Source organism: Octopus sinensis, linkage group LG1 (genome assembly GCF_006345805.1).
Source record: "Octopus sinensis linkage group LG1, ASM634580v1, whole genome shotgun sequence".
Classification (NCBI taxonomy): domain Eukaryota; kingdom Metazoa; phylum Mollusca; class Cephalopoda; order Octopoda; family Octopodidae; genus Octopus; species Octopus sinensis.
In genome coordinates this window covers 75,433,934-75,460,674 of record NC_042997.1, presented here as the reverse complement: position 1 = coordinate 75,460,674, position 26,741 = coordinate 75,433,934, and the positions used below count along the sequence as shown (strand labels likewise).

The 26,741-nt window shown below is 37.9% G+C and overlaps 1 protein-coding gene across 1 annotated transcript in view; it reads right to left on the bottom strand.

Annotated features, from left to right (window-relative positions):
- The window catches only part of LOC115210256, a 439,746-nt gene that overhangs the window by 289,555 nt on the left and 123,450 nt on the right, over nucleotides 1-26,741 (bottom strand). Inside the window, exons 12-13 of the mRNA XM_029778744.2 lie at nucleotides 22,100-22,251; nucleotides 2,308-2,407 (exon numbers count right to left, since the gene is read on the bottom strand). Coding sequence (XP_029634604.1) covers nucleotides 2,308-2,407; nucleotides 22,100-22,251 — 252 coding nt within the window. The remainder of the gene's footprint in view (nucleotides 1-2,307; nucleotides 2,408-22,099; nucleotides 22,252-26,741) is intronic.

Sequence of the window (26,741 nt, the reverse complement as noted above, 5' to 3'; positions counted from 1 at the left end):
AACTGCGTTTTGTTTCCTTCTGTTATATATTGTATTTTTAAACATATCTTGTCCATAACGGATGTTATCTCCAGATGAATATCACAATAAATTTGCCTTTTAAAGATGTATTTAAGTATGATACATAGATGACTATTTTAATTAATAATGCTTCTATTGCATATAAAGAATTTTTATTTAGTCAGGCAGCTAGTTGCAATACCAGTGTATCTTTATTCACTGTTTCCTATATGTCAGAAGTGACAAATATCTAAGCATGTGGTTAGCTGTGGGTATATGCCATTGAACAGGCCCAATAAGGTTGAAATGCATCTGGCATTTTCATCAGTCACTGCTGGGATAATTTTTGTCTCACTCCCATATGTGGACGAGTAAACATGCTACTCAACAATGTATTTATACTAAATTTCATAGATGGCTCAGTACATATTTTACTTTATCATAAAAATTTTCATTTCAGACTTCTTGCTAATACAATCTGCTATTTTTAGAAAATTTAGTTTAAAGTTGCAAAGGAAAAGTGTGCTGCTACATGATGCTATAAAATTCAGGAGGTCCTGTTGCTGTAGGGGTCCAGGAACTAGTGTTGGCAACAAGGAAATGGAACATAAAAAGCTATTAAAGTGGTAGAGACAACTCTGGAAGTAAAAGAAGTAGAGCAGATTAATGGATGAACTGGGAGAAATATGAAACAAATTAATAATATAGAACAATCAGTGTATGTTACTTCTAATAAAAGTGGGATATAACTAGACCCAGAATGTTCTACCTAACATTAGACGTAGAATAACAAAGGCAGATAAAATATCGTGACAGCATAAGATACAGAGGAGCATAAGAAACTATCATATTGCTAATGCTGCTATGATGTGCTTCTATCTATGCAGGAAGGTTAAACATACTTAGAGCGTGTTCTGGGAGCATACAAGTCTTTTCTTGCAGAGTGGTATAAAACTTTTCAGTAACTTTGCTAATATAGCAGCATCAATCCCATAGGGATCAACACCCTTGTTGCTTTTTACACAGAAGGTGTGAATGAACATTGCAGGAGTAAAACAAAGGAAAGTCAAGACCCACATTTTTCAATGACGTGGAAGGTGCAGATTTGAAGGAAGAACTTGTTCCCAAACCAGATTGCAATAAGAAAATTACGACCTCAACTTATGGCAAAAATAGTTTGATTGTTGAGTTGAAACTGTTTTGGAAATGCACATGATAGATAGAGCCTAAAGTGTTTAGGACTTAGGCTATCATGTGAGACGTGAATGGCAGTGTATGTACTTCCATACATTTAGATGTTGTGAGTTTGCAGCTAGATCCACACTGTCTTTCTTGGCTGGCATTTGACTTAAAAAGGAAAGCAGAGCAGTGATCACTGAAGTGGAAAAGGAAGCTTAAAATACTTCATCATACGTATAACAGAAGCATGTAAATGAAAGTTAAGAACAAAAAACAAATGCTCAGCAAAGAGTAAAATAAAATAATTGCTACATGGTTGGTATATATTTCTTTATTGCCCACAAGGGGCTAAACATAGAGGGGACAAACAAGGACAGACAAACGGATTAAATCAATTATATCGACCCCAGTGCGAAACTAGTACTTTATTTATCGACCCTGAAAGGATGAAAGGCAAAGTCGACCTCAGCGGAATTTGAACTCAGAACGTAGCGACAGACGAAATACCACAAAGCATTTCGCCCAACGTGCTAACGTTTCTGCCAGCTCGCCGCCCTATTGTGGTTGGTATAGTTACATCTGTACCTGGATTGGTTGCTGCTCAGCATCACTAGAGAGTGCCACTGAGCAAGTGGCATATAAAATATTGGTACAAATGATTATGGTGAAAGTTATGATAATATGAGATTCGCACTATTAAAATAACCATGATTTTGGGATAGTAGTTAAGAATTAAAGCAACTAAAATATTCTTTTCTACTCTAGGCACAAGGCCCGGAATTTTTGGGAAGGGGCCAGTTGATTAGATTGACTCCAGTACACACCAGGTACTTAATTTATTGACCCTGAAAAGATGAAAGGCAAAGTTGAGCTCGGCAGAATTTGAACTCAGAATGTAAAGACAGACGAAATACCAGTAAGCATTTCGCATGGCATGCTAATGTTTCTGCCAGCTCACTGCCTTAAAGCAACTAAAATATTGAGATAAAAATCATGGAGAAAGTAATACAAATGGTGTTTAAAGTAGATAACAAAATACCAAGTGATAATACCACTGTTGTAAGATGTTAATAATAACAATGTATATAGTTCAAGGAAACAAAAATTAGCACAAAGGATTTTACTCACTTTGCTTTAACTCCAGAAAAGTTACGACCAACTGAAAGGTGTTTGAGGGTTCTGTTATTGCAGAGGGACTTAAAGATCCTTTCAATGTTCAAATCAAATCCTAAAATGAAAAGAACAAATAGTCATAATAAAAATTGGAGCAGTTTTGTAAATCAATTATAACTATAAAATATCTATTGAATGATAAATAAATATTTTCAGATGATTCTCTATCTTTCTGTCAACAATAACAATAGCAGCAGCCATCACCACTGCTGCAACTGCTGCCATCACCACTCTCTCTTAAAGTCCATTTTTCTATGCCAATATGAATTAGATGAAATTATTTGAGGACTTTCTACAAATGCATGCTTTTCAGTCAACAATGCACACATATTTCCAAGTATGGTAATATTTTCTCACATCTTTCAAGCATAAACAGCAGTCATAAGATAAGTTTCATAGAAATTTGTAAATGAACAGTACAGCTTGTATGGCATTTGTTTACAATAAACATGAATGCGATTCGGTGTATGTATATATTTCATCATCATCATCATCATCATCATTTAGCATGGAAAGCGGACGTTAAATGATGATGATGATGATGAAATATATACATACACCGAATCGCACTGCACTGCACCACACACACACACACACACAGACAAGTGTTTGAAAAGTTGTTTGAAGCATTGCGATGTGTGAGCAAAATAGAGAATCTTAATAAAAACTTATACAAGTAAAACCAGATGTTAAAAATGGAATTTTTAAACATTTTCACATCTTTGTTATTTATTGGCAACACAATATTTTATGCTGTTTTATTTCTCCCTTGCATTGCAACGTAAACTTTATTAAAATGCACCACTTTGCTTATATATATATATAAAATTATGTGATTTGACTAAAGCATTAGAGCATTTTAGCTCTTATTTCTAGCAATGTAGGTGTTTCTAACACCTTAATCATATTTAGTGAGAATTATAGTTCCCTTTTTTGGTAACACATTACACACTGCTGTCTATAATAATTTTAAGTTGGATCATTAGTAATATATTTGAAAGAAAAGCTGTTTCTCTGTATGTCCTGTTATGCATACCCACTGATACACATTAACTGATTATAGCATTTTCCAGACCGGAGCACATGCCCCAAAACAAAAATTACCGTCACTGCTACTTGAAATTTTTACTTTGCAGATCCAATCTTATGATCTATTCATACAATTTGATTTGTTTTGTGATTCTTTATTAAAGCTTATGTTTAGTTGTGTGTTAGTTTTTCAGTTAATATAACCTATTAATTCATCATTGTTTTTTAATATTAAATGCATGTTCTATTAGTAACTGCTTCGTAGTATTTCATCTAGGTCTCTGGGTCTTATATTTTAGACTGATGCATCACCTCTATATGTTTTACATGCTAGAAATACCAGCCAAATCACCCTCTTCTCACACCTTTTGAAGTAGTTAAGGACCTTGAATGAATGTTTAACTACTAAGAGTGATGTTTTTTCTTGCTATCCACAATAAAAAAAATATATCTTAGATGAAATAAAGACACATCCATCTAATACTAATGTAATTTTTCAGGGCTAATGCAGAATTGCACCATTCTTTGAAAAAGGCATCGTTTTGAAAAAATTTTTACGGATTCTTATGTTTTAGGTGCAGAAGCAGCTGTGTGGTAAATAGCCTGCTTACCAACCACATGGTCCTGGGTTAAGTCCCACAACATGGCACCTTGGGCAAGTGTCTTCTACTATAGTCCTGGGCCAACCAAAGCCTTGTGAATGGATTTGGTAGGCAGAAATTGAAAGTTGCCTATGATATATATACATATATATATTATAAAAATAGGGTTCATACCGAACTTTTTAGAAATAGCAGCCAAAAATCTTAGCTATTTCTTCTACTTTAAGAAAAATCTCCCAGACAATGCATACTCAATAATAACTCATACAGGTATAGAGGGAAAAATAACGAAAGATCACACCTATATAAGATTACCTGAGAAGGGGACGAATTTGTATTTTTGAATTCGTTGGTACTGGCAGTCTAATATGGTTTGTCTGGGATTACTCATAACAGACGGGTATGTTTAATTTTTAGTACTTTCAAATCCAAATCAAAAGAAATCTTTGAGCTGACGAAGGAAATGTTGATTTTTATATTCAACTAATCCAGAAACGGGCCTGTTCTCAGGTAATCTTATATAGGTGTGATCTTTCGTTATTTTTCCCTCTATACATGTGTGAGTTATTTTTGAGTATGCATTGTCAGGGAGATTTTTCTGAAAGTAGAAGAAATAGCTAAGATTTTTGGCTGCTATTTCTAAAAAGTTCGGTATGTGGTAAAGTACATTATTTTACTGAACCCTATTTTTATAATGTAATGTTTCAAATATACCGTAAATGGTCGTTTTACATACTGAACACTACTTGGTAAAATTAATTAATAATTAATTAGTTTTACCCTTTTATTATTGACAATATACATATATATATATATATATATATATATATATATATGAAATCAAAATAAGCAACAAGGATATCCAGAGGTAATGCAGTACGATTGTTTCATGCAACTCCATTTAATTGAAAAATGCAATCATTACATCAATTTAATTAAATTAGAACAGATGGATACATTAGTATAATTATAACTAAAATCTCCAAGAAGTTAAGGAGATAGACAAAGAACATGTTGTACCTAAAACAGCACAGCCATAACTAAAATTTTCAAGAAGACACTGCTTGTCACTGATTTTTGTACATAAACATATATATACATGCAGTAATAGAAATTGGCTCAACAAACACAGAAGATGGGAAGAAAACAACTACCAAAGACAAAACAACACATACAGACCACCCCTACTGCTACAAGAAAACCTAAGAAATGAAAAGGGAATTTGGAGATGCAACAGCACAACCCCTTTTTTAGGGAAAGGATACTTCAGCCATACTCCAGACCCAATACACCAAAAATTCCGAATGAACACACAAAGCACATAGACCCCAAAATAATAAACTTATCTAAAAGAGAACTTAATGAAAATGAAATGAACCTACTACTAAAAGACCTGAAATTTACACCCACACCAAATCTCATAGAACTAATAACTGATATAGACAACTTCAGCCGCCACCTCCACCTTATGGAATTCTTTGAAAATAATGAAACAGAAGATAACTGAATCATAAGAAAAAAGTCCCATTTCACCCCTTACAAGGGAAGTGACAAACACCTAGACGAATACACAGATACAGATTACTATGGATACAGATTACTACAAAGAAAAGATACTGGAGTTGCTTAACAACCAGACATACTATAAAGAGGAACCAACACCACTGGAGAAAGCAACAATAAAAAAATTAGAACATTAGTCAATGAATACCAGGACTCCTTTACAGATAAGGAGAAAGACTATCTATGCAACACAAGAACCAAAGATAGCAACTTTTATGGATTACCTAAAATTCACAAAACTCATAAAAGCTCTGAAATACAGAGAGCCATAAAGGAACAGAGGAACCACTATATAAGAATACAAAGGCCTGCTGACCTCACAATGAGACCAATAGTGGTAGGACCCCAGGCACCAACACCACAACTAAGCCACTTCATAGATGTACTCCTCAAACCTTTATGCCCACAGATACCAATCTACATAAGGGATGACATAGACTTCCTCACACACATTCCAAATACAGTTTCGAAAAACACCATACTTGCAAGCTTCGATGTCACAAACCTAGACACGAACATACCACACACCCTAGGTCTGGAAGCAATAAAACAATCGGTACAATAAAACAATACAGGGAATTCATAGAAAAACGTTTCAAGACAGACTTTATCACCCAAGCCACCCAATTAATACTTGAAGAAAATACAGTCTCATTCAACAAGACATACTGACAGATAAAGGGCACAATTATGGGTACAAAATTCGCACCTTCATATGCCAACTTGATGATGGGTTTCCTTGAGAACAAATTATACGATGAAATAGGGAAAGTCTTCGAACACGACTTCAGAGAAGACATCAAGAAAAAGTGGAAACACTACCTCGATGACTGCTTCATCTTTTGGAACAGATCAGAAGAAGACCTACGAACATTTCACAACATCCTCAACACACTGCACCCATCAATCAACTTCACAATAGATACCAGCCACAACGAACTTCCCTTCCTAGACATCAACATCAAGATAAACAACTCCATCATCACAACAGACATCCACTACAAAAAAACCCGATACACACTAATATTTAAATTTCTACTCCTGCCATCCATCCCACATAAAAAGAAACAGCCCATATAGTATGGCAAGATGCATATGCAGCATAGTAACTGACTCACAAACATGCCTAATAAGACTAGATGAACTTAAAAACTACTAGAACAAAAATACCCACTCAAATTAATAAAAAATGGAATCTCAAGAGCAATGAAACTAGACATCACACAACTCAGGACCCCCAAAACAAAAAACAAAGAAAACATTATCCCTTTCATAAACACACACAACCCTGGAGTTACCAACATGTTTCAAATCATACATTCAAACCTACCAATAGTCTTACAAAGCCCCAAAATGGAAAACATACTAAACAAATATTGCATAAAAAACAGTAGACGACAAGACAAAAACCTCAAGAAACAACTAACAAAAGCAAAATTCTCATCAGAAACTAAAACTGAATTCTTTGTAAAAGAGTGCGGAGATGGTAGATGTGGGATCTGCAGTAACCCCACCTACAAATATATAGAGGGAGACAAAGAAATGAAATTTAAATGTGGTCACATATTCAAAATAAATGCAGATAGGAACTGTGAGACGCAGAACGTAATATACTGCATAACCTGCTCCACATGCAAGGAGGATTACATAGGTGAAACTAGAAATTCTTTATGCCAACAAGCCAGAATTCACCAACATGTCCGACAGGAGGAACTGCGCAAGATACCACTGAGTAAACACCTAGATACATGTGGAGAAGGAAAATTTAAGATCTTTCCTTTTTACAAATGTCCAAAGAATGACACCTCCTTCAGGAGGAGTATGGAAAAATACTTCATAACTAAGTTCTCCCCCAAATTGAATGGCTGAAAATATCTCTATAATAAGCTGTACCAGATGAAGGACCAAATTTGTAAAGTAAATTGTATTAAACACACACACACACAGTTCTACACATATGTTTTGGTTTTTGAAAATGCAACATTGAACAAATGATATTCTAATATTTGAATGAAACCATTTTACTTTAATTTGTAGAATCAGTTACTTCTGCATGATAAAACTTAATATTTATTTAGCTATCAATCAGTGAGATATTAGACTAAATCAACTGAAGATCAGACAACAGACTCAGTGGTTGTCACTTTGTATTCTGTCATCTGTAACTTCAACACAAGAAAGTCTCTTTTTCAAGTATGGACCTTATGGAATTTTGCTCATCATACATTGAAGGACAAATCTTTCAATTTATAATTTAACAAACATAGTGTAGCATTGTATATTACACTGTATATTACTCTACATTCTTGTTAATCACCAAAGCAAATTGACTTTTAAAATGTAAATAAAACAAACCTGTTTTTGTAATCCAGATTTTCCACCCCATGTAAGCACAGGAATCAAACATTGGATTGAAAGAACTGAATAGTGGTATAAATATCAACACAATTATTTCTTCTTCCTCCTTTTCTTCCCCTCTCCGACGACACCCCTTCCAGATTCACAGGCACCCACACACACACACACCTTCACAAAACAATAATAAAAAGAAATCCAGACAATTCTTTTTTGAAATGACCAATTTCTGAAAACCAAAAATCATTTACAGTTGCAAAAATATAAACAAAAGTGGCACTCTTGACCATTGCTAAAAGCCAATGGCTGGTTACTCTTAACAACTTGACCATTCTTCCTTAACACTCCTTTCAGATACAAAGACACAAACACACGCGCAGATAAACACAAACACACATGCTCTCTCTCATTTTCTCCCCATTCATCACCCTCTTGTACTATCTTATATCCCTCCCTACCACTACACACTCAATAACTATAAAATGGTAAAAATTTTCCCCCCAAGATCTTAGACACCCCTTGGAGTAAACATCCTGACCAACTAAAAAAGAAACCAGCAAAACAATTTTTTCTTTTTCCCTCTGTCCCTTTTCTTCTTTTCCTTCTTTTTCTTTAACATCCTTTCAGATACAAAAACATACACACACACACACATGCTCTCTCTCACCTTCTCCCCATTCATCACTCTCTTGTACTATCTTATATCCCTCCCCATCACTACACACTCAATAACAATATATATATATATATATATACCATCACTTAACGTCCGCTTTCCATGCTGGCAAGGGTTAGACAGTTTGACTAAGAACTGGCAAACCAAGAGGCTGCACCAGGCTCCAATCTGATTTGGCAAGATTTCTACAGCTAGATACTCTTCCTAAAGCCAATGACTCCGAGAGTGTAGTAGGTGTTCTTATGTGCCACAAGCACAGGATCCAGTCAGGCAGTACTAGCATTAGCCACTCTCAAAAGGTGCTTTTTATGTGCCACCCACACGAGTATCAGTCAGGCTGTACTTGCATTGCTCGGAAGCTGCTTTTTATGTGCCACTGGCATGGGTGCCAGCCAGGCACCACTGGCATCGGCCACACTCGAATAATGTTTTTTATGTGACACAGGCACAGATACCAGTCAAAGGGTACTGGCATTGGCCACACTAAAACGGTGCTTTTTACATGTCACTGGCATGGGTGCAAGTCAGGCGACAGCAGCATTGGCCATGCTTGAATTGTGCATTTTATGTGCCACCGGCATGGGCGCGAGTGAGGTGGTACTAGCATCAGCCACAACTACGATTTCACTGAGTTCAACAAGTCTCTGCAAGCATGCCACATTGTCCAACACTTGAAAGGTGCTTTTAAATGGGCTAGTTATGTGACACTGGCATTGACCACGACAACGATCTCACTTGGCTTGTGGAGTTTCCCTGAAGGTCTCGGTCACCTGTCACTGCCTCTGTGAGGCCCAACATTTGAAGGTTGTGTTTTACCACCTCATCCCATGTTGTCCTGGGTCTACCTCTTCCACAGGTTCCTTCCAATGTTAGGGTGTGACACTTCTTCACACAGCTATCCTCAACCCTATGAATCACATGACCATTTCAGCAGTCATCTCTCTGGCACACCACAACTCATGCTTCTTATGTCCAACTTTTCTTTCAGGGCACTTACACTCTGTTGTGCATGGACACTGACACTACACATCCAGTGGACGATACTAGCTTCATTTCTTTCAAGCCTACACATGTCCTCAGCCATCACAGCCCATGTTTCACTGCTGTTCGCACACAGCATCATACAGTCTACCTTTTACTCTGAGTGAGAGGCCCTTTGTTACTCGTAGAGGTAGGAACTCTCTGAACTTTGTCTATTCTAGGAGCTATGCTCTCAGAGCATCCACCCCCACTACAGACTTGGTCACCTAGGTAACGGAAGTTATCAACTACTTCTAGTTTTTGCCCTTGGCATGTGATGCAATCTGTTTTCTGTACATTTTTGGTGTTTATTGCACCTATGCATCTGCCACACACAAAAACTATCTTCCCAGTTAACCTTCCTTTGATATTGCTGCACCTTTTATGTGTCCATAGCTTACACTAGGTACTTCTTAGGGAGTTTCTACCTACGCCTTTCCTACAGATTGAGCAGGGCCATCTACTTGAAGGGATTTGTGATCTGTCCATCTTCCTACTTACTAAGACTTTGGTTTTTGCTAGGTTAACTCTAAGGCCCTTCGATTCTAGACCTTGCTTCAACACCCAAAACTTCTCAAGTTCTGGTAGTGACACAGCCTGATTTGAATTCCTCTGTTATTGCCTGGAGGACTACGATGAACAACAGGGGGCTGAGGACTGATCCTTGATGAACTCCTACTTCTTTGATATACTCATTGCCAACGCTTATCTTACTGACAGCATTCCTGTGCACGGTTTGTACAGTTCTCACCAAACATTAAATCTATCCCTAGTTCCTGCATTGACCACCAGATAAGAGATCAGGGACCCTGTTTAAGGCCTTTTCCATGTCAACAAAAAGGAAGTACAGAGGTTTATCTTTGGCTAGGAATTTCTTCTGCAGCAGAAATATAGCATCAGTGGTGCTTCACCCTGACACAAACCCAAAATGCATCTCATCTAAACTAACTTTCTCCCTAATCATTTGGGCTATGACCTTGTCTGTGACTTTCATCACCTGGTCCAACAATTTGATACCTCTATAATTATTTCTATCCAAGGTGCCACCTTTATCTTTGTAGCTTTTGAATATGGTGCTGCTACACCAGTCATTTGGTATGACTCCTCCATGTATCACCTGGTTGACTAGACTATAGTCTACATTGCCTGATAAAGGTGGTGAGCTGGTAGAAACATTAGCATGCTTGGTGAAATGCTTAGCGGTATTTTGTCTGCCGTTATGTTCTGAGTTCAAATTCTGCCGAGGTTGACTTTGCCTTTCCTCCTTTCAGGGTCGATTAAATAAATACAAGTTATGCACTGGGGTTGATTTAATCAATTTAATTAATTTGTCTGTCCTTGTTTGTCCCCTCTATGCTTAGCCCCTTGTGAGCAATAAAGAAATATACACTGTCTGATATTTTAAGCATCCCAGCAGTGATTCCTGATGGGCCAGGGGCTTTCCCTGTCTTCATACCCTTAATTGCTTTATCTACCCAGTTACATTCAATTCAGATACCTGGCCCCTCTGTTGGGTTGACATTTGGCAGACTCTCTTTCTCCCATATATTTTCTTCATTTAGCAACCTTTCATAATGACATCTCCAATCATCTCTCTTTGCAGCATCATTAAATGCAAGTGAGCCATCATCCATGCAGATGCATTTCTTTCCTATGACATTGTGATTTTCTCTCACACACTGTCTTGCAATTCGAAACACTTCATGTCTTTGGTCCTCATGGTGCAGAACATTGGCAAATTTCTTCCTATCTGATTCCCCTCTAGCTAAGTAAACTTGTCTCCTAACTTCCCTTCTGGTGATCTGATACAGTTCCCTGCTACCACCACACTTCCAGTCCTTCCATGCCTGTTTCTTTTTCTTATTAGCCCTGCCAACTACATTCTTCCACCACCATGTCACCTTAGGTCTAGAGGGAACTTTGCACTAACCACAGATCTAGTCAGTAGTCCTTCGCATTATGTGATACTATATTCTCCACTTTTTCATCAAAAGGTTCAAGTAATATGTCTCTAAATCTCTGTCCATTCAGAGGATCCTTAAGCTTCCAGAACCCTTCTTTTCCGCACTGGTTGTCTCCTGGGCAGCCATTTAGCCCTGATCCTAAAGTCACTAATTTTTAACCTATGTTGTGGGGGTACATTCTTCAGCAGGGAAAATTTTGGCATTTATAACTAGTCATGTTACTCATTTCCTGGTGATACACACACACACACATACATAGGCGCAGGAGTGGCTGTGTGGTAAGTAGCTTGCTTACCAACCACATGGTTCCAGGTTCAGTCACACTCCGTGGTACCTCGGGCAAGTGTCTTCTACTATAGCCTCGGGCCAACCAAAGCCTTTCGAGTGGATTTGGTAGACAGAAACTAAAAGAAGCCCATTATATATATATATATATATATATATATATATATATATATATATATATATATATATAGATATATATGAGAATTTACAAAATAACAAAAGACAAAGATGGGTGTGTAAACAACAAACAGATGTATTAGTTTATCACTCGGGAAGTGAGAAAGTCTTTTACATTTTGAGCCTAAGCTCTTCGACAGAAAGGAACACAGAAGTAAACAGGGAGAGAAAATAGAAAAAGGTTCAGTGGTTAGTGATCTATCATGGCGAGGCTTTCTTTTTTTATTCTCTCTGTGTTTATTTTCTCGTGTTCCTTTCTGTGGAAGAGCGTAAGCTTGAAATATAAAAGACTTTCTCACCTTCCTGAATGTTAAATTAATACACCTGTTTGTCGTTTACATACCTGTCTTCGTCTTTTGTTTTTTATAAATTCCAACTATATATATATACATATATATATATATACATATATATATATACATATATATATATATATACATATATATATATACATATATATATATATATATATATATATATATATATATATAATATATATATATATAATATATATATATATATAAATAATTGAGTAGTTGAATGAATTATCTTATTATGGATAATTCGGTTAACCGATACCTGGGTAGTAAATTCACGTCAGAAAAACAGGGTTGAAGCTACATGCCTAGGGCAGAGATCACGTGCTATCGTGTGGAAATTTGTGTGTTTTTTTAAATACAAGTAAATGAAAGAATGGAGTTGAATGATGAATTAATAAAATTCCTTTATTTTATTTTCGATATATGTTTCGAAGGCTGCATATTCCTAATTTCGAAGGAATAAGGGGTGCATTATGCCGCCTTCCCATCAGGAAAATTAAGGAACTTATGTCAGCATCAAGATGCACAAAAATTTTTAGATGACTGCCCACACGGAGCCCATAGCGATAATGAGTGTTTCTTTAAAATATTCCGTTATAAGCAAATGTAGAAGATTCTAGAAGGTTCAAGAGTTCAAACAAGGTTGGAGGAGAGAGACCTTTGTTCGCCAAAGTCCCGTTAATAAATACAATGGTCGAGAAATCCTACAGATGCATGCACTGGCAAAAACACACCTTTCACTCATATGAATAATGATTAATATAGACAACTTTCTTGAATTTTAATAATATAGTCCCATTTATATATCACCCCCATAGTCAATTTTTATACTCTTAAAGGACTACTAGCCAACCCATCGAGGTGTGTTTTACCTTTGTCTCTCTAACTCGCCCTCCTTTCTCTCTCTCTTTCCCTCTCTCTATCATAAGCACAATCAAACACACAGGCACAAACCTGTCACTTCACCACTGTCTTTTTTGGCATCTACCCATCCAAACACACAATCACGCACACACATACACACACATAGCCATTAATGCAGTTATATACATACACACACATAGGCACTCATTCACAAAAGAAAACAACAAAATCACCATTCATTTGACCTGCACCCATTTACCTTCCTATTCTTAGGTCTCTCTCCTCCTACCTTGTTTGAACCCTTGAACCTTCTAGAATCTTCTACATTCAACCATTTTTGACGTCACTGCTTATAAAGGAATATTTTAAAGAAACACTCATTATCGCTATGGGCTCCGTGTGGGCAGTCATTTGTATATGATTGATTGATTGATTGATTGATTGATTCTAGTTTCAGCTTATGAGCTGTGGCCATGCTGGGGCACCGCCATTTGGTGTTGCTACTTGGTTTCACTTCACGAAAGCTTTCTAGCAACTGCCATTTGGTGCATGAGAGAGTTCGATGCAGCTGCCCTCATCTGCCCCTTCTGCCGTGAAGTTGGTTCATCTGGGACACCTGACAGGAAGAGATCCAGCTTCATTTTAAAGACATCTGCATCCACCCCATGCAGGTCTCTCAGGTTCTTTGGGAGGATATTGAAGAGCTGTGGGCCTCGGAAGCCCAGGCTATCACAGAATCTTGTCCTACATCTTGATGGCAAGTTTGGAGTCCTACGTACCACGCAGTGGCGCCCAGTTCTGGCATTTGCGTAACTCTCGATGCCAAAGTTTAGGACACGTCCCTCCAGGATCTTCCAGATGTATATTATGGCATATCTTTCCCGCCTACGCTCCAGGGAATATAGTTTTAATCTCTTGAGTCTTTCCCAGTAGCTTACATTCAGCATAGAGGCTATCTTCTTCGTGTAGCTACGTTGGATCGCCTCGAGCTCTGTGATCAACTTGACACTGGATGGTGACCATAACTGAGAGCAGTAGTCAAAGTGGCTTAGGACAAGTGTCCTCCAGAGGACCATCATGGTTTCTTGTTCTCTTGTTCTAAAGGTTCTGAGGATCCATCCGGCCAGTGGTCTACATTTCATTGCCAATTTAGCAACATGTACACGAAAGGTCGCGTCATCACTCATGTAAATACCTAGGTCACGCACTGATTGTGCCTCTGGGATTGCTATTCCTCCGGGTCCAGTGTATTCATTGGGTATTGCATTTAGTTTTGCATACTGATAGTATAGAGCTTGAAACTTTTCAGCATTGAACTGCATGCTATTCTTTTCAGCCCACTTGTATATTTTGTCCAGCTCACATTGCAGGTGTTTAGTGTCCTCAGGGTTCTGTATTGCCTGTGAAACTTTTGTATCATCTGCATAACTTGTGATCGTGGCTCTCTGCGTGGCTGAGGGCATGTCTGAGAGGGCCATTATGAACAGTAGTGGTCCCAGAACAGTGCCCTGCGGAACACCGCTCACTATTTGCGTGTTAATGGAAGTGCCCCATTGGCTACTACCACCTGACTTCTATCTTTCAGAAAGTCATGAAGCCATTCTCCCAGTTTTCCAACTATGTTGAGATCACGCAGTTTGTGACATATCATTCCATGATCGACTTTATCAAAGGCCTTTGCAAAGTCGAGATATATCACTTCCACATTTGAGTGGTTGAGCAGCCGTTTCAGCACCCAGTCATAGTGTTGTCTTGTGTTTTTTGTATGTTATGATTGATTATGTTTTTAAAATTGGTAGTTGAACTAAAACTAATTTTTAAATTGTGTCTATTGAAGAGTTTCCTATAAGCATGGTTAACTGGAAAATGTCTATCTATCAGTGCTAGGAAATATTTACCTATATTGAAGGCCACCTCGGGTGAGTAAGGGGGCGTAAACCAGATGACCTTCCTATTTCTATTATTCCTTTTCCTTATTGTTGGGCTGGTGATAGGTGTATATTTTATTTTTTCGCTAAAACCACTATCTTTTAAAGCTTTATTAAGATAGTGGTTTTAGCGAAAAAATAAAATATACACCTATCACCAGCCCAACAATAAGGAAAAGGAATAATAGAAATAGGAAGGTCATCTGGTTTACGCCCCCTTACTCACCCGAGGTGGCCTTCAATATAGGTAAATATTTCCTAGCACTGATAGATAGACATTTTCCAGTTAACCATGCTTATAGGAAACTCTTCAATAGACACAATTTAAAAATTAGTTTTAGTTCAACTACCAATTTAAAAAACATAATCAATCATAACATACAAAAAACACAAGAAGAAAACAGCTGTTCATGCAGGAATAAAGAATTGTGCCCGCTAAATGGAGCTTGCATGTCCAAGACCATCATATATGAAGCTACCGTAAACTCTATAACCACTAAAGACACCGTTTCGACGAAGAAATACGTGGGCCTGACAGAGGGTAATTTCAAGGCCAGGTTCAATAACCACACTTTGAGCTTTAGGCACTGGAACAAAAGAAAAGCGACACAATTATCCAATCATATTTGGTCTTTAAGAGATAAAGGTGTCGATTATAACATACAATGGAAGATTTTGGCCAGATGTAAGCCCTATACCAACGGCAGCGGAAGGTGCGGTTTATGCGACATGGAGAGATGGCTTATCTGGAAAAGCAGCTTAGACCCTACCACATGTCTAAATACAAGGACAGAGCTTTTCGGATCATGCCCACATGTGACTAAATTTCTGTTACGTTTTTGGTCCCCTAAAGAAAACGGATAGAACATGCTTTCTGTGTAATGTCCCAAGAAGATTTTATATATTTTTATATATTTTTATATATTTTTATGTATTTTTATATAATTTTTATGACGAAAAATGCGAGCGATGTATAAGTACACAGGCAAAGCAGAGTTATAACAGAGTAATTTCCCTTCATTTTTAACGGTATTTTTTCATAACGTTTTCAAATAGCCAGATAACCGAAGAGATGGTGTTGTGGATTTCCACTTCGGCATCTGAAACTCAGAGTTTTATCTTGACTACCGAGTAATGTAACATATTGTATACATATATATATATATATATATATAATAAATATAGGATAAAATTTTTTTCGGGAAAAAATTTTATCAATGGCCAGCATATCAAAAGATGCCTCTAAAGGTAAAATTTATACATAATTTACAAGATAAGGGCAGAAGAAAAATTCTAATGCCAGATACGCCGAAACAAAACATTTTTTGTTTCGGCGTATCTGGCATTAGAATTTTTCTTCTGCCCTTATCTTGTAAATTATATATATATATATATATATATATATACACACACATGGTTGGTGGAAAGTAACTAGGCATTAGAAATCGGTTATAGAATTTTTAATATCACTGAAGTCATAACAAAAACATTTTAAACCAACAACACTGAAGGGGATTTCTTATTTTCCTATTGTCTTATTACTCATTTTCCAGATGGCCAGTCGCTTGACTGTTCATGAATAAGCTAAGATAATGGCACTCTATGCAGTGTGGAATTCCATTGTTTTAGTTCAGAGATGGTGGTGTGCATGGAAAGGTAAGCATGCAACAATAAAAAGTTATCAGGTAAAGCTGATAACCATGGGCTCTGTGAATGATGCAGGAAGTGGCCGTCCAAGCACATCTTGATCACTAGAAAACATGGCAGCAGTGCAGGACATGTTTAATCACAGCCTGCAAAAATCAACATGTCAAGCAGGTCATGAAAGTGAGCAAACAAGAGACACAATATATATGGTGGTGCATAAAAATTGAATTTTCATCTGTAGAAACCCCATTACGTGCAGGAGCTAAAACCCGAAACTGTGACTGCAGAATGGAATATGGAATGGCCTCCAAGAAGTCTACATTTTACTCCATGTAATTTTTACCTGCGGGGTTACATAAAAAAGGAGGTGTACAAGAAAAAACCTTGCACACTGGAGGACTTGGAGACATGGATCCAGGAGGAGATTCTCAATGACATTCCAGACAACATCCTTCAGAAAGTTCTTCATTCCATCCCTGGTCATTTGAGGAAACTGGTTGATGGCACTGGTGCTTATGTTGAAATATGAAGATTTACTTTCATTTTCCCATGTAATAAAGAACATATATAATTTGTTTCAATAAATTTGAAAAAGGAAAATGGATTTTATTACATATTTTTAATGCCTGCTTACTTTTCACACAACCTGTGTTTTTATACACACACACATATATATACACACACACACACATATACACATATATATATATATTGTTTCTCTCCTTGTTTTTTCGGTGTCCCTTTCTGTAGAAGAGCGTAGGTTCAAAACGTAAAAGACTTTTTCTATTCCTGAGCATTACACTAATACATGTTTGTTTTGTACCCCACCTGTCTTCGTCTTTTGTTTTTTCATAAACTCTCCCTCTCTCTCTCTCTCTCTATATATATATATATATATACACACACACACACACATATATATATGTATATATATATATATATAGGTAAACAGTAAAAATAATTACAGACATGGACAAGAACATGAAACACCACAGAGACGACACAAGAACCACAGGACGGGACATTCGAAGCCCTCAGTCATCAGTCAAGAACCAGATCATCTTAGCAATTTCGGCTGATTAATCTTGAGATTGCTCCGATATGGCCAGCCCGCCAAGGGAAATCTAAGCCAAGCGCATTAGATCCCCTGGAAGAAAGCTTCGAATGTATACAACACGAGGACAGAAAACGAACGAAGTACACGAACAAAAATACAGAATACGTGACACCAATAAGAATACAAAAACGTAGAAACAATAACGGTAAAAATAAAAAATAAACAACAGAACAAAACCAGGACGTAGGACAAGGGTCTTTCGACAGGACGAGTTGAGTATGGGGCTGGCTTGTGAAGTTGTGCCTAATGAAACATATATATATATGCGACTGCTGAAACATATATATATATATATATATACATACACACACACACACACACATATATACATATTACCATCATCATCGTTTAACGTCCGTTTTCCGTGCTAGCATGAGTTGGACGGTTTGACCGGGGTCTGGGAAGCCAGGAGGCGGCACCAGGCTCCAGTCTGATCTGGCAGTGTTTCTACAACTGGATGCCCTTCCTAACGCCAACCACTCCATGAGTGTAGTGGATGCTTTTTACATGCCACAGGCACAGGTGCCAGGGGAGGCTGGCAGCGGCCATGATCGGTTGGTGCTTTTTACGTGTCACCGGCACAGAAGCCAGTCAAGGCGGTGGTAGCATCAGCCACGTTTGGATGGTGCTTTTTATGTGCCACCAGCACAGGTATCACAACTACAATTTCCATTTGATATTTATTTTGATGTTGATGTACTTGACTCAATAGGTCTCCTCAAGCACAGCAGGTCATGTGCACCGGCACAGAAGCCAGTCAAGGCAACGCTGGCATCGGCCACGTTCGGATGGTGCTTCTTATGTGCTGCCGGCACAGGTATCGCGTAACTACAATTTCCATCTGATATTTGTTTCATATTGATATTGATGTACTTGACTCAATAGGTCTCCTCAAGTACAGCAGGTCACCTTACGATCCAAGGTAAGCACAGCAGGTCGTTCTGCAATCCAGGTACTTTGGATGGGCTGGGGCTATGCGAAACTGGTGGAGGAAGCAGCCTGGGTCTTTGCAGTCACAGCATATCTCCAGAGATCTCTGTCTTTCGTCATTGCCCCTGTGAGGCCCAATGTTCGAAGGTCATGCTTGACTACCTCATCCCCTGTCTTCCTGGGTCTACCTCTACCCCGGATTCCTTCAACTGTTTGGGAGTGGCACTTCACACATCTCTCCTCATCCATCCGCAGTACATGGCCATACCAGCGCAAACGTCTCTCTTGCACACCACATCTGACGCTTCTTATGTCCAGCATTTCTCTCAGGGAGCTTACACTCTGTCGTGTGTGCACACTGACATTACACATCCAGCGGATCATGCTAGCTTCATTTCTTTCAAATCTACGCATGTCCTCTGCAGTCACAGCCCATGTTTCACTACCGTGAAGCATAGCAGTTCGCACACATGCATCATACAATCTACCTTTCACTCTGAGCGAGAGACCCTTTGTCACCAGTAAGGGTAGGAGCTTTCGAAACTTTGCCTAGGCTATTCTTATTCTAGTGATGACACTCTCTGGGCATCCACCTCCACTATATAGATAAAGATAGATAAAGATCGGGGTAAAGATTGAGATATCCGGTATTGGTGGTGGGGGCAGGACAGAGTGGGTGCAACACGAACAAGTGAGTTTAATTTGGGGAGATGGTATGAGGAACAAACGAAAGTAGCAGGAATGTTTAGTATAGAATACATTCATAGTGTTCATAGCAGATGAGAAATTAAACTAGAGAAAGGAAGAATTAGAAATTAAACAGGCCAAGAAACGAGTAATTATCCTAATTCAATTAGTTAGCTTCTGAGAAAAAATAGTCAGTAAACAGTACATTTAAATAGTAAACAATACATTTAAAGTGTTAATGGTGAAAAGGTAAAGGTTATGCGCTAGCTAGAAATAACTAGAGGGGTATCAAACTGCAGGATCAGGTGATGAAGGCCATGGAGAGGGTCATAACCCATCTCATTAGGGAGAGAATCTGCTTAGATGAGATGCAGTTCGGTTTTGTGCTAAGTAGAAGCACCACTGATGCTATATTCCTGGTTCAACAACTGTAGGAGAAATACCTAGCTAAAGATAAACCCCTATACTTAGCTTTTATGGACTTGGAGAAAGCCTTTGACAGGATCCCCCAATCCTTTATCTGGTGGGCGATGTGGAAACTGGGGATTGACGAATGCTTAATAAGGGCTGTACAAGCCCTATACAGAGAAGCCGTTAGTAAGGTTAGGATTGGCAATGAGTATAGTGAAGAATTCCAAGTAGAAGTAGGGTCTACCAAGGATCAGCTCTCAGTCCCCTTTCATTCATCATAGTCCTCCAGGCAATAACAGAGGAATTCTAGATGGGTTGCCTCTGGGAGCTCCTCTATGCTGATGACCTGGCCCTCATAGCAAAATCACTACCAGAACTAGAAGAAATTTCAGGTGTGGAAGCAAGGTTTAGAATCAAAAGTCCATAGAGTCAATGTACCAAAGACAATAGTTCCAGTAAGTAGGAAGGCAAACTCATTACATACCCCTCAGATAGGTAGAAACTCCATAAGATGTACTCAATGTAAGCTATGGACACATAATGAGGTGCAGCAATATCAAAGATTAACCGGGAAGATAGATTTCATGTGTGGCAGATCCACAGGGGCAACAAACACCACAGATGCTAAAAAAGTAGATTCCATCACACTCCAGGGGGAGAAATGAGAAGTAGCTGATAGCTTCCGCTACCTAGGTGACCAAGTTAGAAGTGGGGGTGCCCGAAGAGTGTTACCACTACAATAAGAATAGCTTGGGCAAAGTTTAGAAAGCTTCTACCCCTACTGGTGGCAAAGGGCCTCTTGCTCAGAGTAAAAGGTAGATTGTAAAAAACATGTGTGTGAACTGCCATGCTTCACAGCAGTGAAACATGGGTTGTGACTGCAGAGGAGATGCGTAGGCTCAAAAGAAATGAAGCTAGCATGCTCCACCGGATGTGTAATATCAGTGTGCACACATGACAGAGTGTAAGCACCCTGAGACAAATGTTGGACATAAGAAGCATGCAAGAGAGACGTTTGCACTGGTATGGTCATGTACTATGGATGGATGAGGAGAGATGTGTGAAGAAGAGCCACTCCCAAACAGTTGAAGGAATCCGGGGTAGAGGTAGACCCAGGAAGACATGAGATGAGGTAGTCAAGCATGACCTTTGAACGTTGGGCCCCACAGAGGCAATGACAAAAGACCGAGACCTCTGGAGGTATGCTGTGACTGCAAAGACCCAGCAAATAAAGTGAGTTCATGGCTGTATCCTACACCAGTTTCGTATAATCAGCCCCAGCCCATTCAAAAGTACCTTGGATCATAGGGCGACCTGCTGTGCTTGAGAAGACCTATTGAGTCAAGTACATTAACATGAAAATGAAAATCAAATGGAAATGGTAGTTGTGATACCCGTACCGGTGGCATGTAAAAAGCACCAACCGATCATGGCTGTTGCCAGCCTCCTTTGGTAGCATGCAAAGAGCACCCACTACACTCATGGAGTGGTTGGCAGAAGGGTATCCAGCTGTAGAAACACTGCCAGATCAGACTGGAGCCTGGTGCAGCCTTCTGGCTTCCCAGACCCCAGTCAAACTGTCCAACCCATGCTAGCATGGAAAACGGATGTTAAACGATGATGATAATGATGATGATGATTCACATACACATTCATACAGATATATATATATATATATATATATATATATATATATAAAATTAGTGTACATTTACACACAAAAGAGTTGATCCCTAACAGGACACCTTACATGCTAAAAGGAACAGTCAAAGTCCAAACCATGGTTAAGAGTAAGGTGTTGAAAAATAAAAACATTTTCAATAGTTACCACTTGTACCTAGGTTTCGAACATTAATGAGCAAATAAAATAATTTGTTGCCAAAATTCTACAAAAAAATGACAAGATATCATGTTGAAGAAGATTCATGGATAATATGGGAGTATGGAAAAATAGCTAATAAAATGATGATGATATACAGAAAAATAGTATACAGCAAAATAGAAAGAGAGAGATGTATGTGTGCTAATGAAGGCAGGAGAAGAGCTTAAAATTTTTTAAGAGATATGAACATAATGGACTAACCCTCTGTCACTCAAATGTGTTCACACACACACACCCCAATGCAAGCCATAACAATGGTAAATTATGAGAAAGATTATAAATGAACTTACTGTTGTTGCTGATATCTAAACTTATTAAATTTGTCATGTGACCAATAATGACATCAATTTCATATGGTGGAGAAAAACGCAATTCATTACCACTGAGGTCAAGATGCAACTGGTTCACATTGATATTACTGGAAATACCAAGAAGCAAAAGTCTGAAATAGAGAAAGAAAAAATAATTACATATATTCAAAAACATTCAATTCTTCTAGCTAACCAGAAACCTATACTTCCTCTTTACCCACATCTCCCTTTTCTATTTGCAGCTACTTGCTTCAAATAGTTTGCAAGATTGAGAAAAATCATAATTCACTGAGTTGTAATTGATTGGTTTTAATTTTGCTGGACATGTGCAAGAGCCCTCTTCCACCTGCTAAGCACTTGGAAAAATCATCTTTGCAGGTGCTGATAAAAATCCTCAGTTACACACACACACACACACTCTTCCTATTAAGTTCATAGCTTTGGAGACACTACACTCAATATAGGCTCAATGAAAGGTAGGTACACTGAGATTGTTGAAATGCTATAGCAGAACTGTGTAGATATGTGCTGCATGCAAAACTTAAGATGGAGGGGAGCCTCAGCTAGACTACTCATGAGCAAGGAACAAAGGTACAAATTCCTTTGGGTGGGCATCAGTAATGAGATGAGTGGTGTAGGCAATGGGTAGATGAGACAACTAAAATTGTCAGAGTATGCGACGATAGTCGAGCTAAGACCAATCTTGCAAAAAGCAAGTAACATTTATTACTACTAAATTTGTGGTTCAGCTAAACAGGCAAATGAACCAATTTTACAAGGCTTTTTTGTAGATCACCTTAAGAATGAATGACAATGATGTTATGTTTGGTGACTTAAATGGACGTGACAGACACTAGCCAGATGAATTCCACTGAGTTGTGTGGAGCTTTGGTTCTAGAAATGAGAAGCAAACAAAGCTGCTGAAGTTCTGTGATGCAAATGACTTATCTGTAACATGAACTTCAGGAAACCACACAGCTACCTGATCACACACTAATCTGGAAGGCACATAAACCAGATTAGCTACATTCTCACCAGCAAATGGCATAGACAGATGCTTGTGAATGCAAAGTTTTTCCTGAATAAAGAATGTACAAACCAGCATAGGTTAGTGGCTAATGACTTGGAGCTGAAAGGACTCAGAGATACAAACCAGTCTGGAAAAGTAAGGTGTAGAAGCTCAAAGATCCAGTGAACAATGGGAAACTTAGTAAAGTACTATTTGAAACATATGATGAGAAGGAGCAGAAGATAGAGACAAAATCGCAGATGACAACTGGAAATTCTTACAGGACAACCAAATCAGTGGATGGTACAAAGTCCCAGCCAAACTGAGAGTGATATGATGGTTGGACAGTGAGGTAGACAGAGCCATGAAAGTGAAAAGACAAGCTTCAAAAGACTGGAAAAATGGAATTAGAAAATTATATCAGGTAGCTACAAGAGAAGTTGGGTGACAAGTGTCGATAGCAAAAAGTAAGAGGTTTGCCTATGTTTTACAGTATGATGTTCTGGACTGCAAGATAGTGTATCAGAATTAATGATGGCAATGAATTTAGTGTAAAGGTAGGTCAGACAGACTTAGTTCCTAGTCACCATAGTCCTCCAGACCATTACAGAGGAATTTGAGACTATTTACTACGAGAACTACAATATGCTAGTGACCTCTTTCTAACAGCAGAATGCTTGATAGAATTAGAGAAGAAATTTGAGGTGGAATCAGAGGACCTTATAGTTAATTTAGCAGGAACCAAAGTTCTAGTAAGCAAGAATCTATAACCCTGCTTGATATGGAGAAAAGTGATAAAAATATATAAAGTGTACTCAGTGCAAACTACGAACACAGTGGAATTACAAGAATATTGAAGCATACTTTATATGTGGTAGATGTGCCGGAGCAATAAACTCTAAGAACATTTTCTGAAGTGCCCAGGAAGATCCCTAAAGGTAGTAAATAGTTTCTGTTATCTGAGTGATCTATTTAGCAGTGGAAAAAACGGTTTTGAAAATATAGTTACTAACATAAGAAAATGATGGATTAAGTTCAGAAAGCTATTACTGCTCATCATTATAATTTAATGTCAAGGAGATAAGAGGAAGGTATTAATGGGGTGCTTGAGCAAACCCTCACCTTGAGAACATAAGAGGACATAAGAGAGTGGATGCTTTCATATGAGTGTAAGGGGGAAGTAAACAGGTGGAGGTAGAGGTTAATAAAGTGTGAACAAGGATAGGGGTATAGATGATGGGAAATACTAGTATGTACAGGAGTAAGGAGAGAGATATAAGAGTGGCTTGGGAAGATGAAAAGAAAAAAAAGCAGTGGAATGATGTGCAAGGTGTTGGAACAGTGGAGAAGAAGATTTAAAGACAAGGGGTGTAGGGACACATACAGTAGGTGGGTCATGATGGTAGAATGAAAGGGCATTGAGAATGTGTTGTGTTGAGAGTCACAACACCCACTTGTGAGAAATAGACTGGACTGAGCAATTATAAACAGTGGTGATCGGAGTGAAGTTTGTGTGTTAGTTTGAGTTGTGTTTGTAGTGAAGTCAGAAGGTGTCAGTTTGTTAGTTCGTTTAGAATATTGATTGTTGGTCCGTGAAGAGATTGTTGGATCATTACGTTGTTATTACAGCTGCATTGTTATCTTATTTACTGTTACAACACTGGTACAGTGTATCTAAACCATCCATAACAATATCATTGCAATACCATGACATTGGAGATGGAGGATACATCTAGCGATGAGGGCTTCAAAGCTCACATAGGTTATTTAACAATTTGTTAGTGATACAATTTGTTAAATGATGGAAGACCTATTAGCTTCTATAATACAGTTGCAAAAGCAACAACAAGAACAGCAACAGGAGTTGCAGAAGCAACAAGTACAGCAACAACTATAACAACAATTATTGGAGTTATATACAAAGAAGTCCAAAAATGCAGCAAGTTTGTTTTTGCCAGACATATATCTAACTCTATAATAGTTATAATCCAGAGGAAGGTGTAACTTTTGCAGCATACTGCAAAAGGTACGAGGAGATTTTAAAAAAAGATTGCAAAACATGGTCGGACAAAGAAAAAGTAAGGTTATTATGTAAATTAGCCCTGTCTGAGCATGAAAGATACTGCCCAAAAAGTCTAGTGAAATTTGTTTTCAGGAAACAATCCTATTACTGTCTAATATATTTGGTGATAAAACTTCTCTAACACTCAAATTAACTAAAAAAGAGGATGATGACTTTATTATGTAAGCAGGAACAGTCAACAGAATGTCTGAAAATTTTAAACTGAAAGAACTTACTCCTGGGATGTTTAAGTGCCTCATTTTTGTACAAGGCCTTACAGCAAATGAAGATACAGATATATGGGCAAGAATTCTTTCAAAACTTGAACAAGTGAATCAAAATTTAACCCTGCAGACTGTTGCAGAAGAGTGTCTAAGGATAGTGAATCTGAAACATGACATAAGAAAAATTCAAGAAAAGGATTTCACAAAAATACAGATATGTTGACCTAGAAAGTATAACCAAAGAAGATTGCTAGGTCCTAATCCATATTATGGATGTGGAAGCCTACATTTCAGAAAAGATTGTCCTTTTAAAACCAAAAATGTTACAGTTGTCAAAAATTTAGACACAAAAGTTCACACTGCAGAACAAAAAGGACAAATGTAAAAAATTCTAAAGTGCTCTCAGCAGAAAGTAAAATTGACTTCCAAATAAGGAAATTTGTACATGGAAAGTAAACAGAGTAAATATTAAATTATAATGGGATACTAATAGTGACATGTCAATCATTAACACCAACACATGGAAGAAAATAGGGAAACCTATGTTAAGAAAAACAGCAAAAACTGCACGTGGCATGACGGGTGACAAACTACACTTTGTAGGTGAAATGTGGAATGATATCACATTTTGAGGAAAATCGTGCAAGGCGAAAGTTTTTCACGTAAAGAACACTACCAATTTGTTTGGTACAGACTGGTTGGAGTTATTTGATTTATGGGCTCTCCCCATAAGACCTTCTAAAAGTAAGCCATCTGAGGAACACATTTTGAAGGAGGAAATAAGGTTCATTTTAAAATTTACAAAAATGGTAAAGAAAGTTGAGAGGATCGTTTTGTAACTAAAAGATTAGGAAACATTATGTATATAATTAAAGGACAATGTTTGGAGCTGAAGAGACACCTAAACCAATTAAAGACAAGATACACTGAAAAATGAAAGGAAATACCAATGGAATTCTGCTATGACATATTTGAGGTGCCAACACCGAAAGAGATTGAGCCTTGTAGAAGCAGTTGTAGAAAAAAGAAACAGACTTAGAAATAATGTCAAAATGAAAAAGGTACTAAATTTTTTAAAGAAAAAAAAGGAAAAGAGGGAGTGGTGCTGGAAAAAGAAAAAAGAAAATAAATTTCACTTTTTACGGAAGTCAAAATCTCAAAATGGGAGATGTTGTGACAAGAGTCACAATGTCCCCTTACTAGAAATAGACTGGACCGAGCAATTATAAATAGTAGTGGTTGGGGTGAAGTTTGCAGTAAAATCGGGTGTCGGATGGTTAGTTTGTTTAAAATATTGATTGTTGGTTCATGAAGAGACTGTTGGAT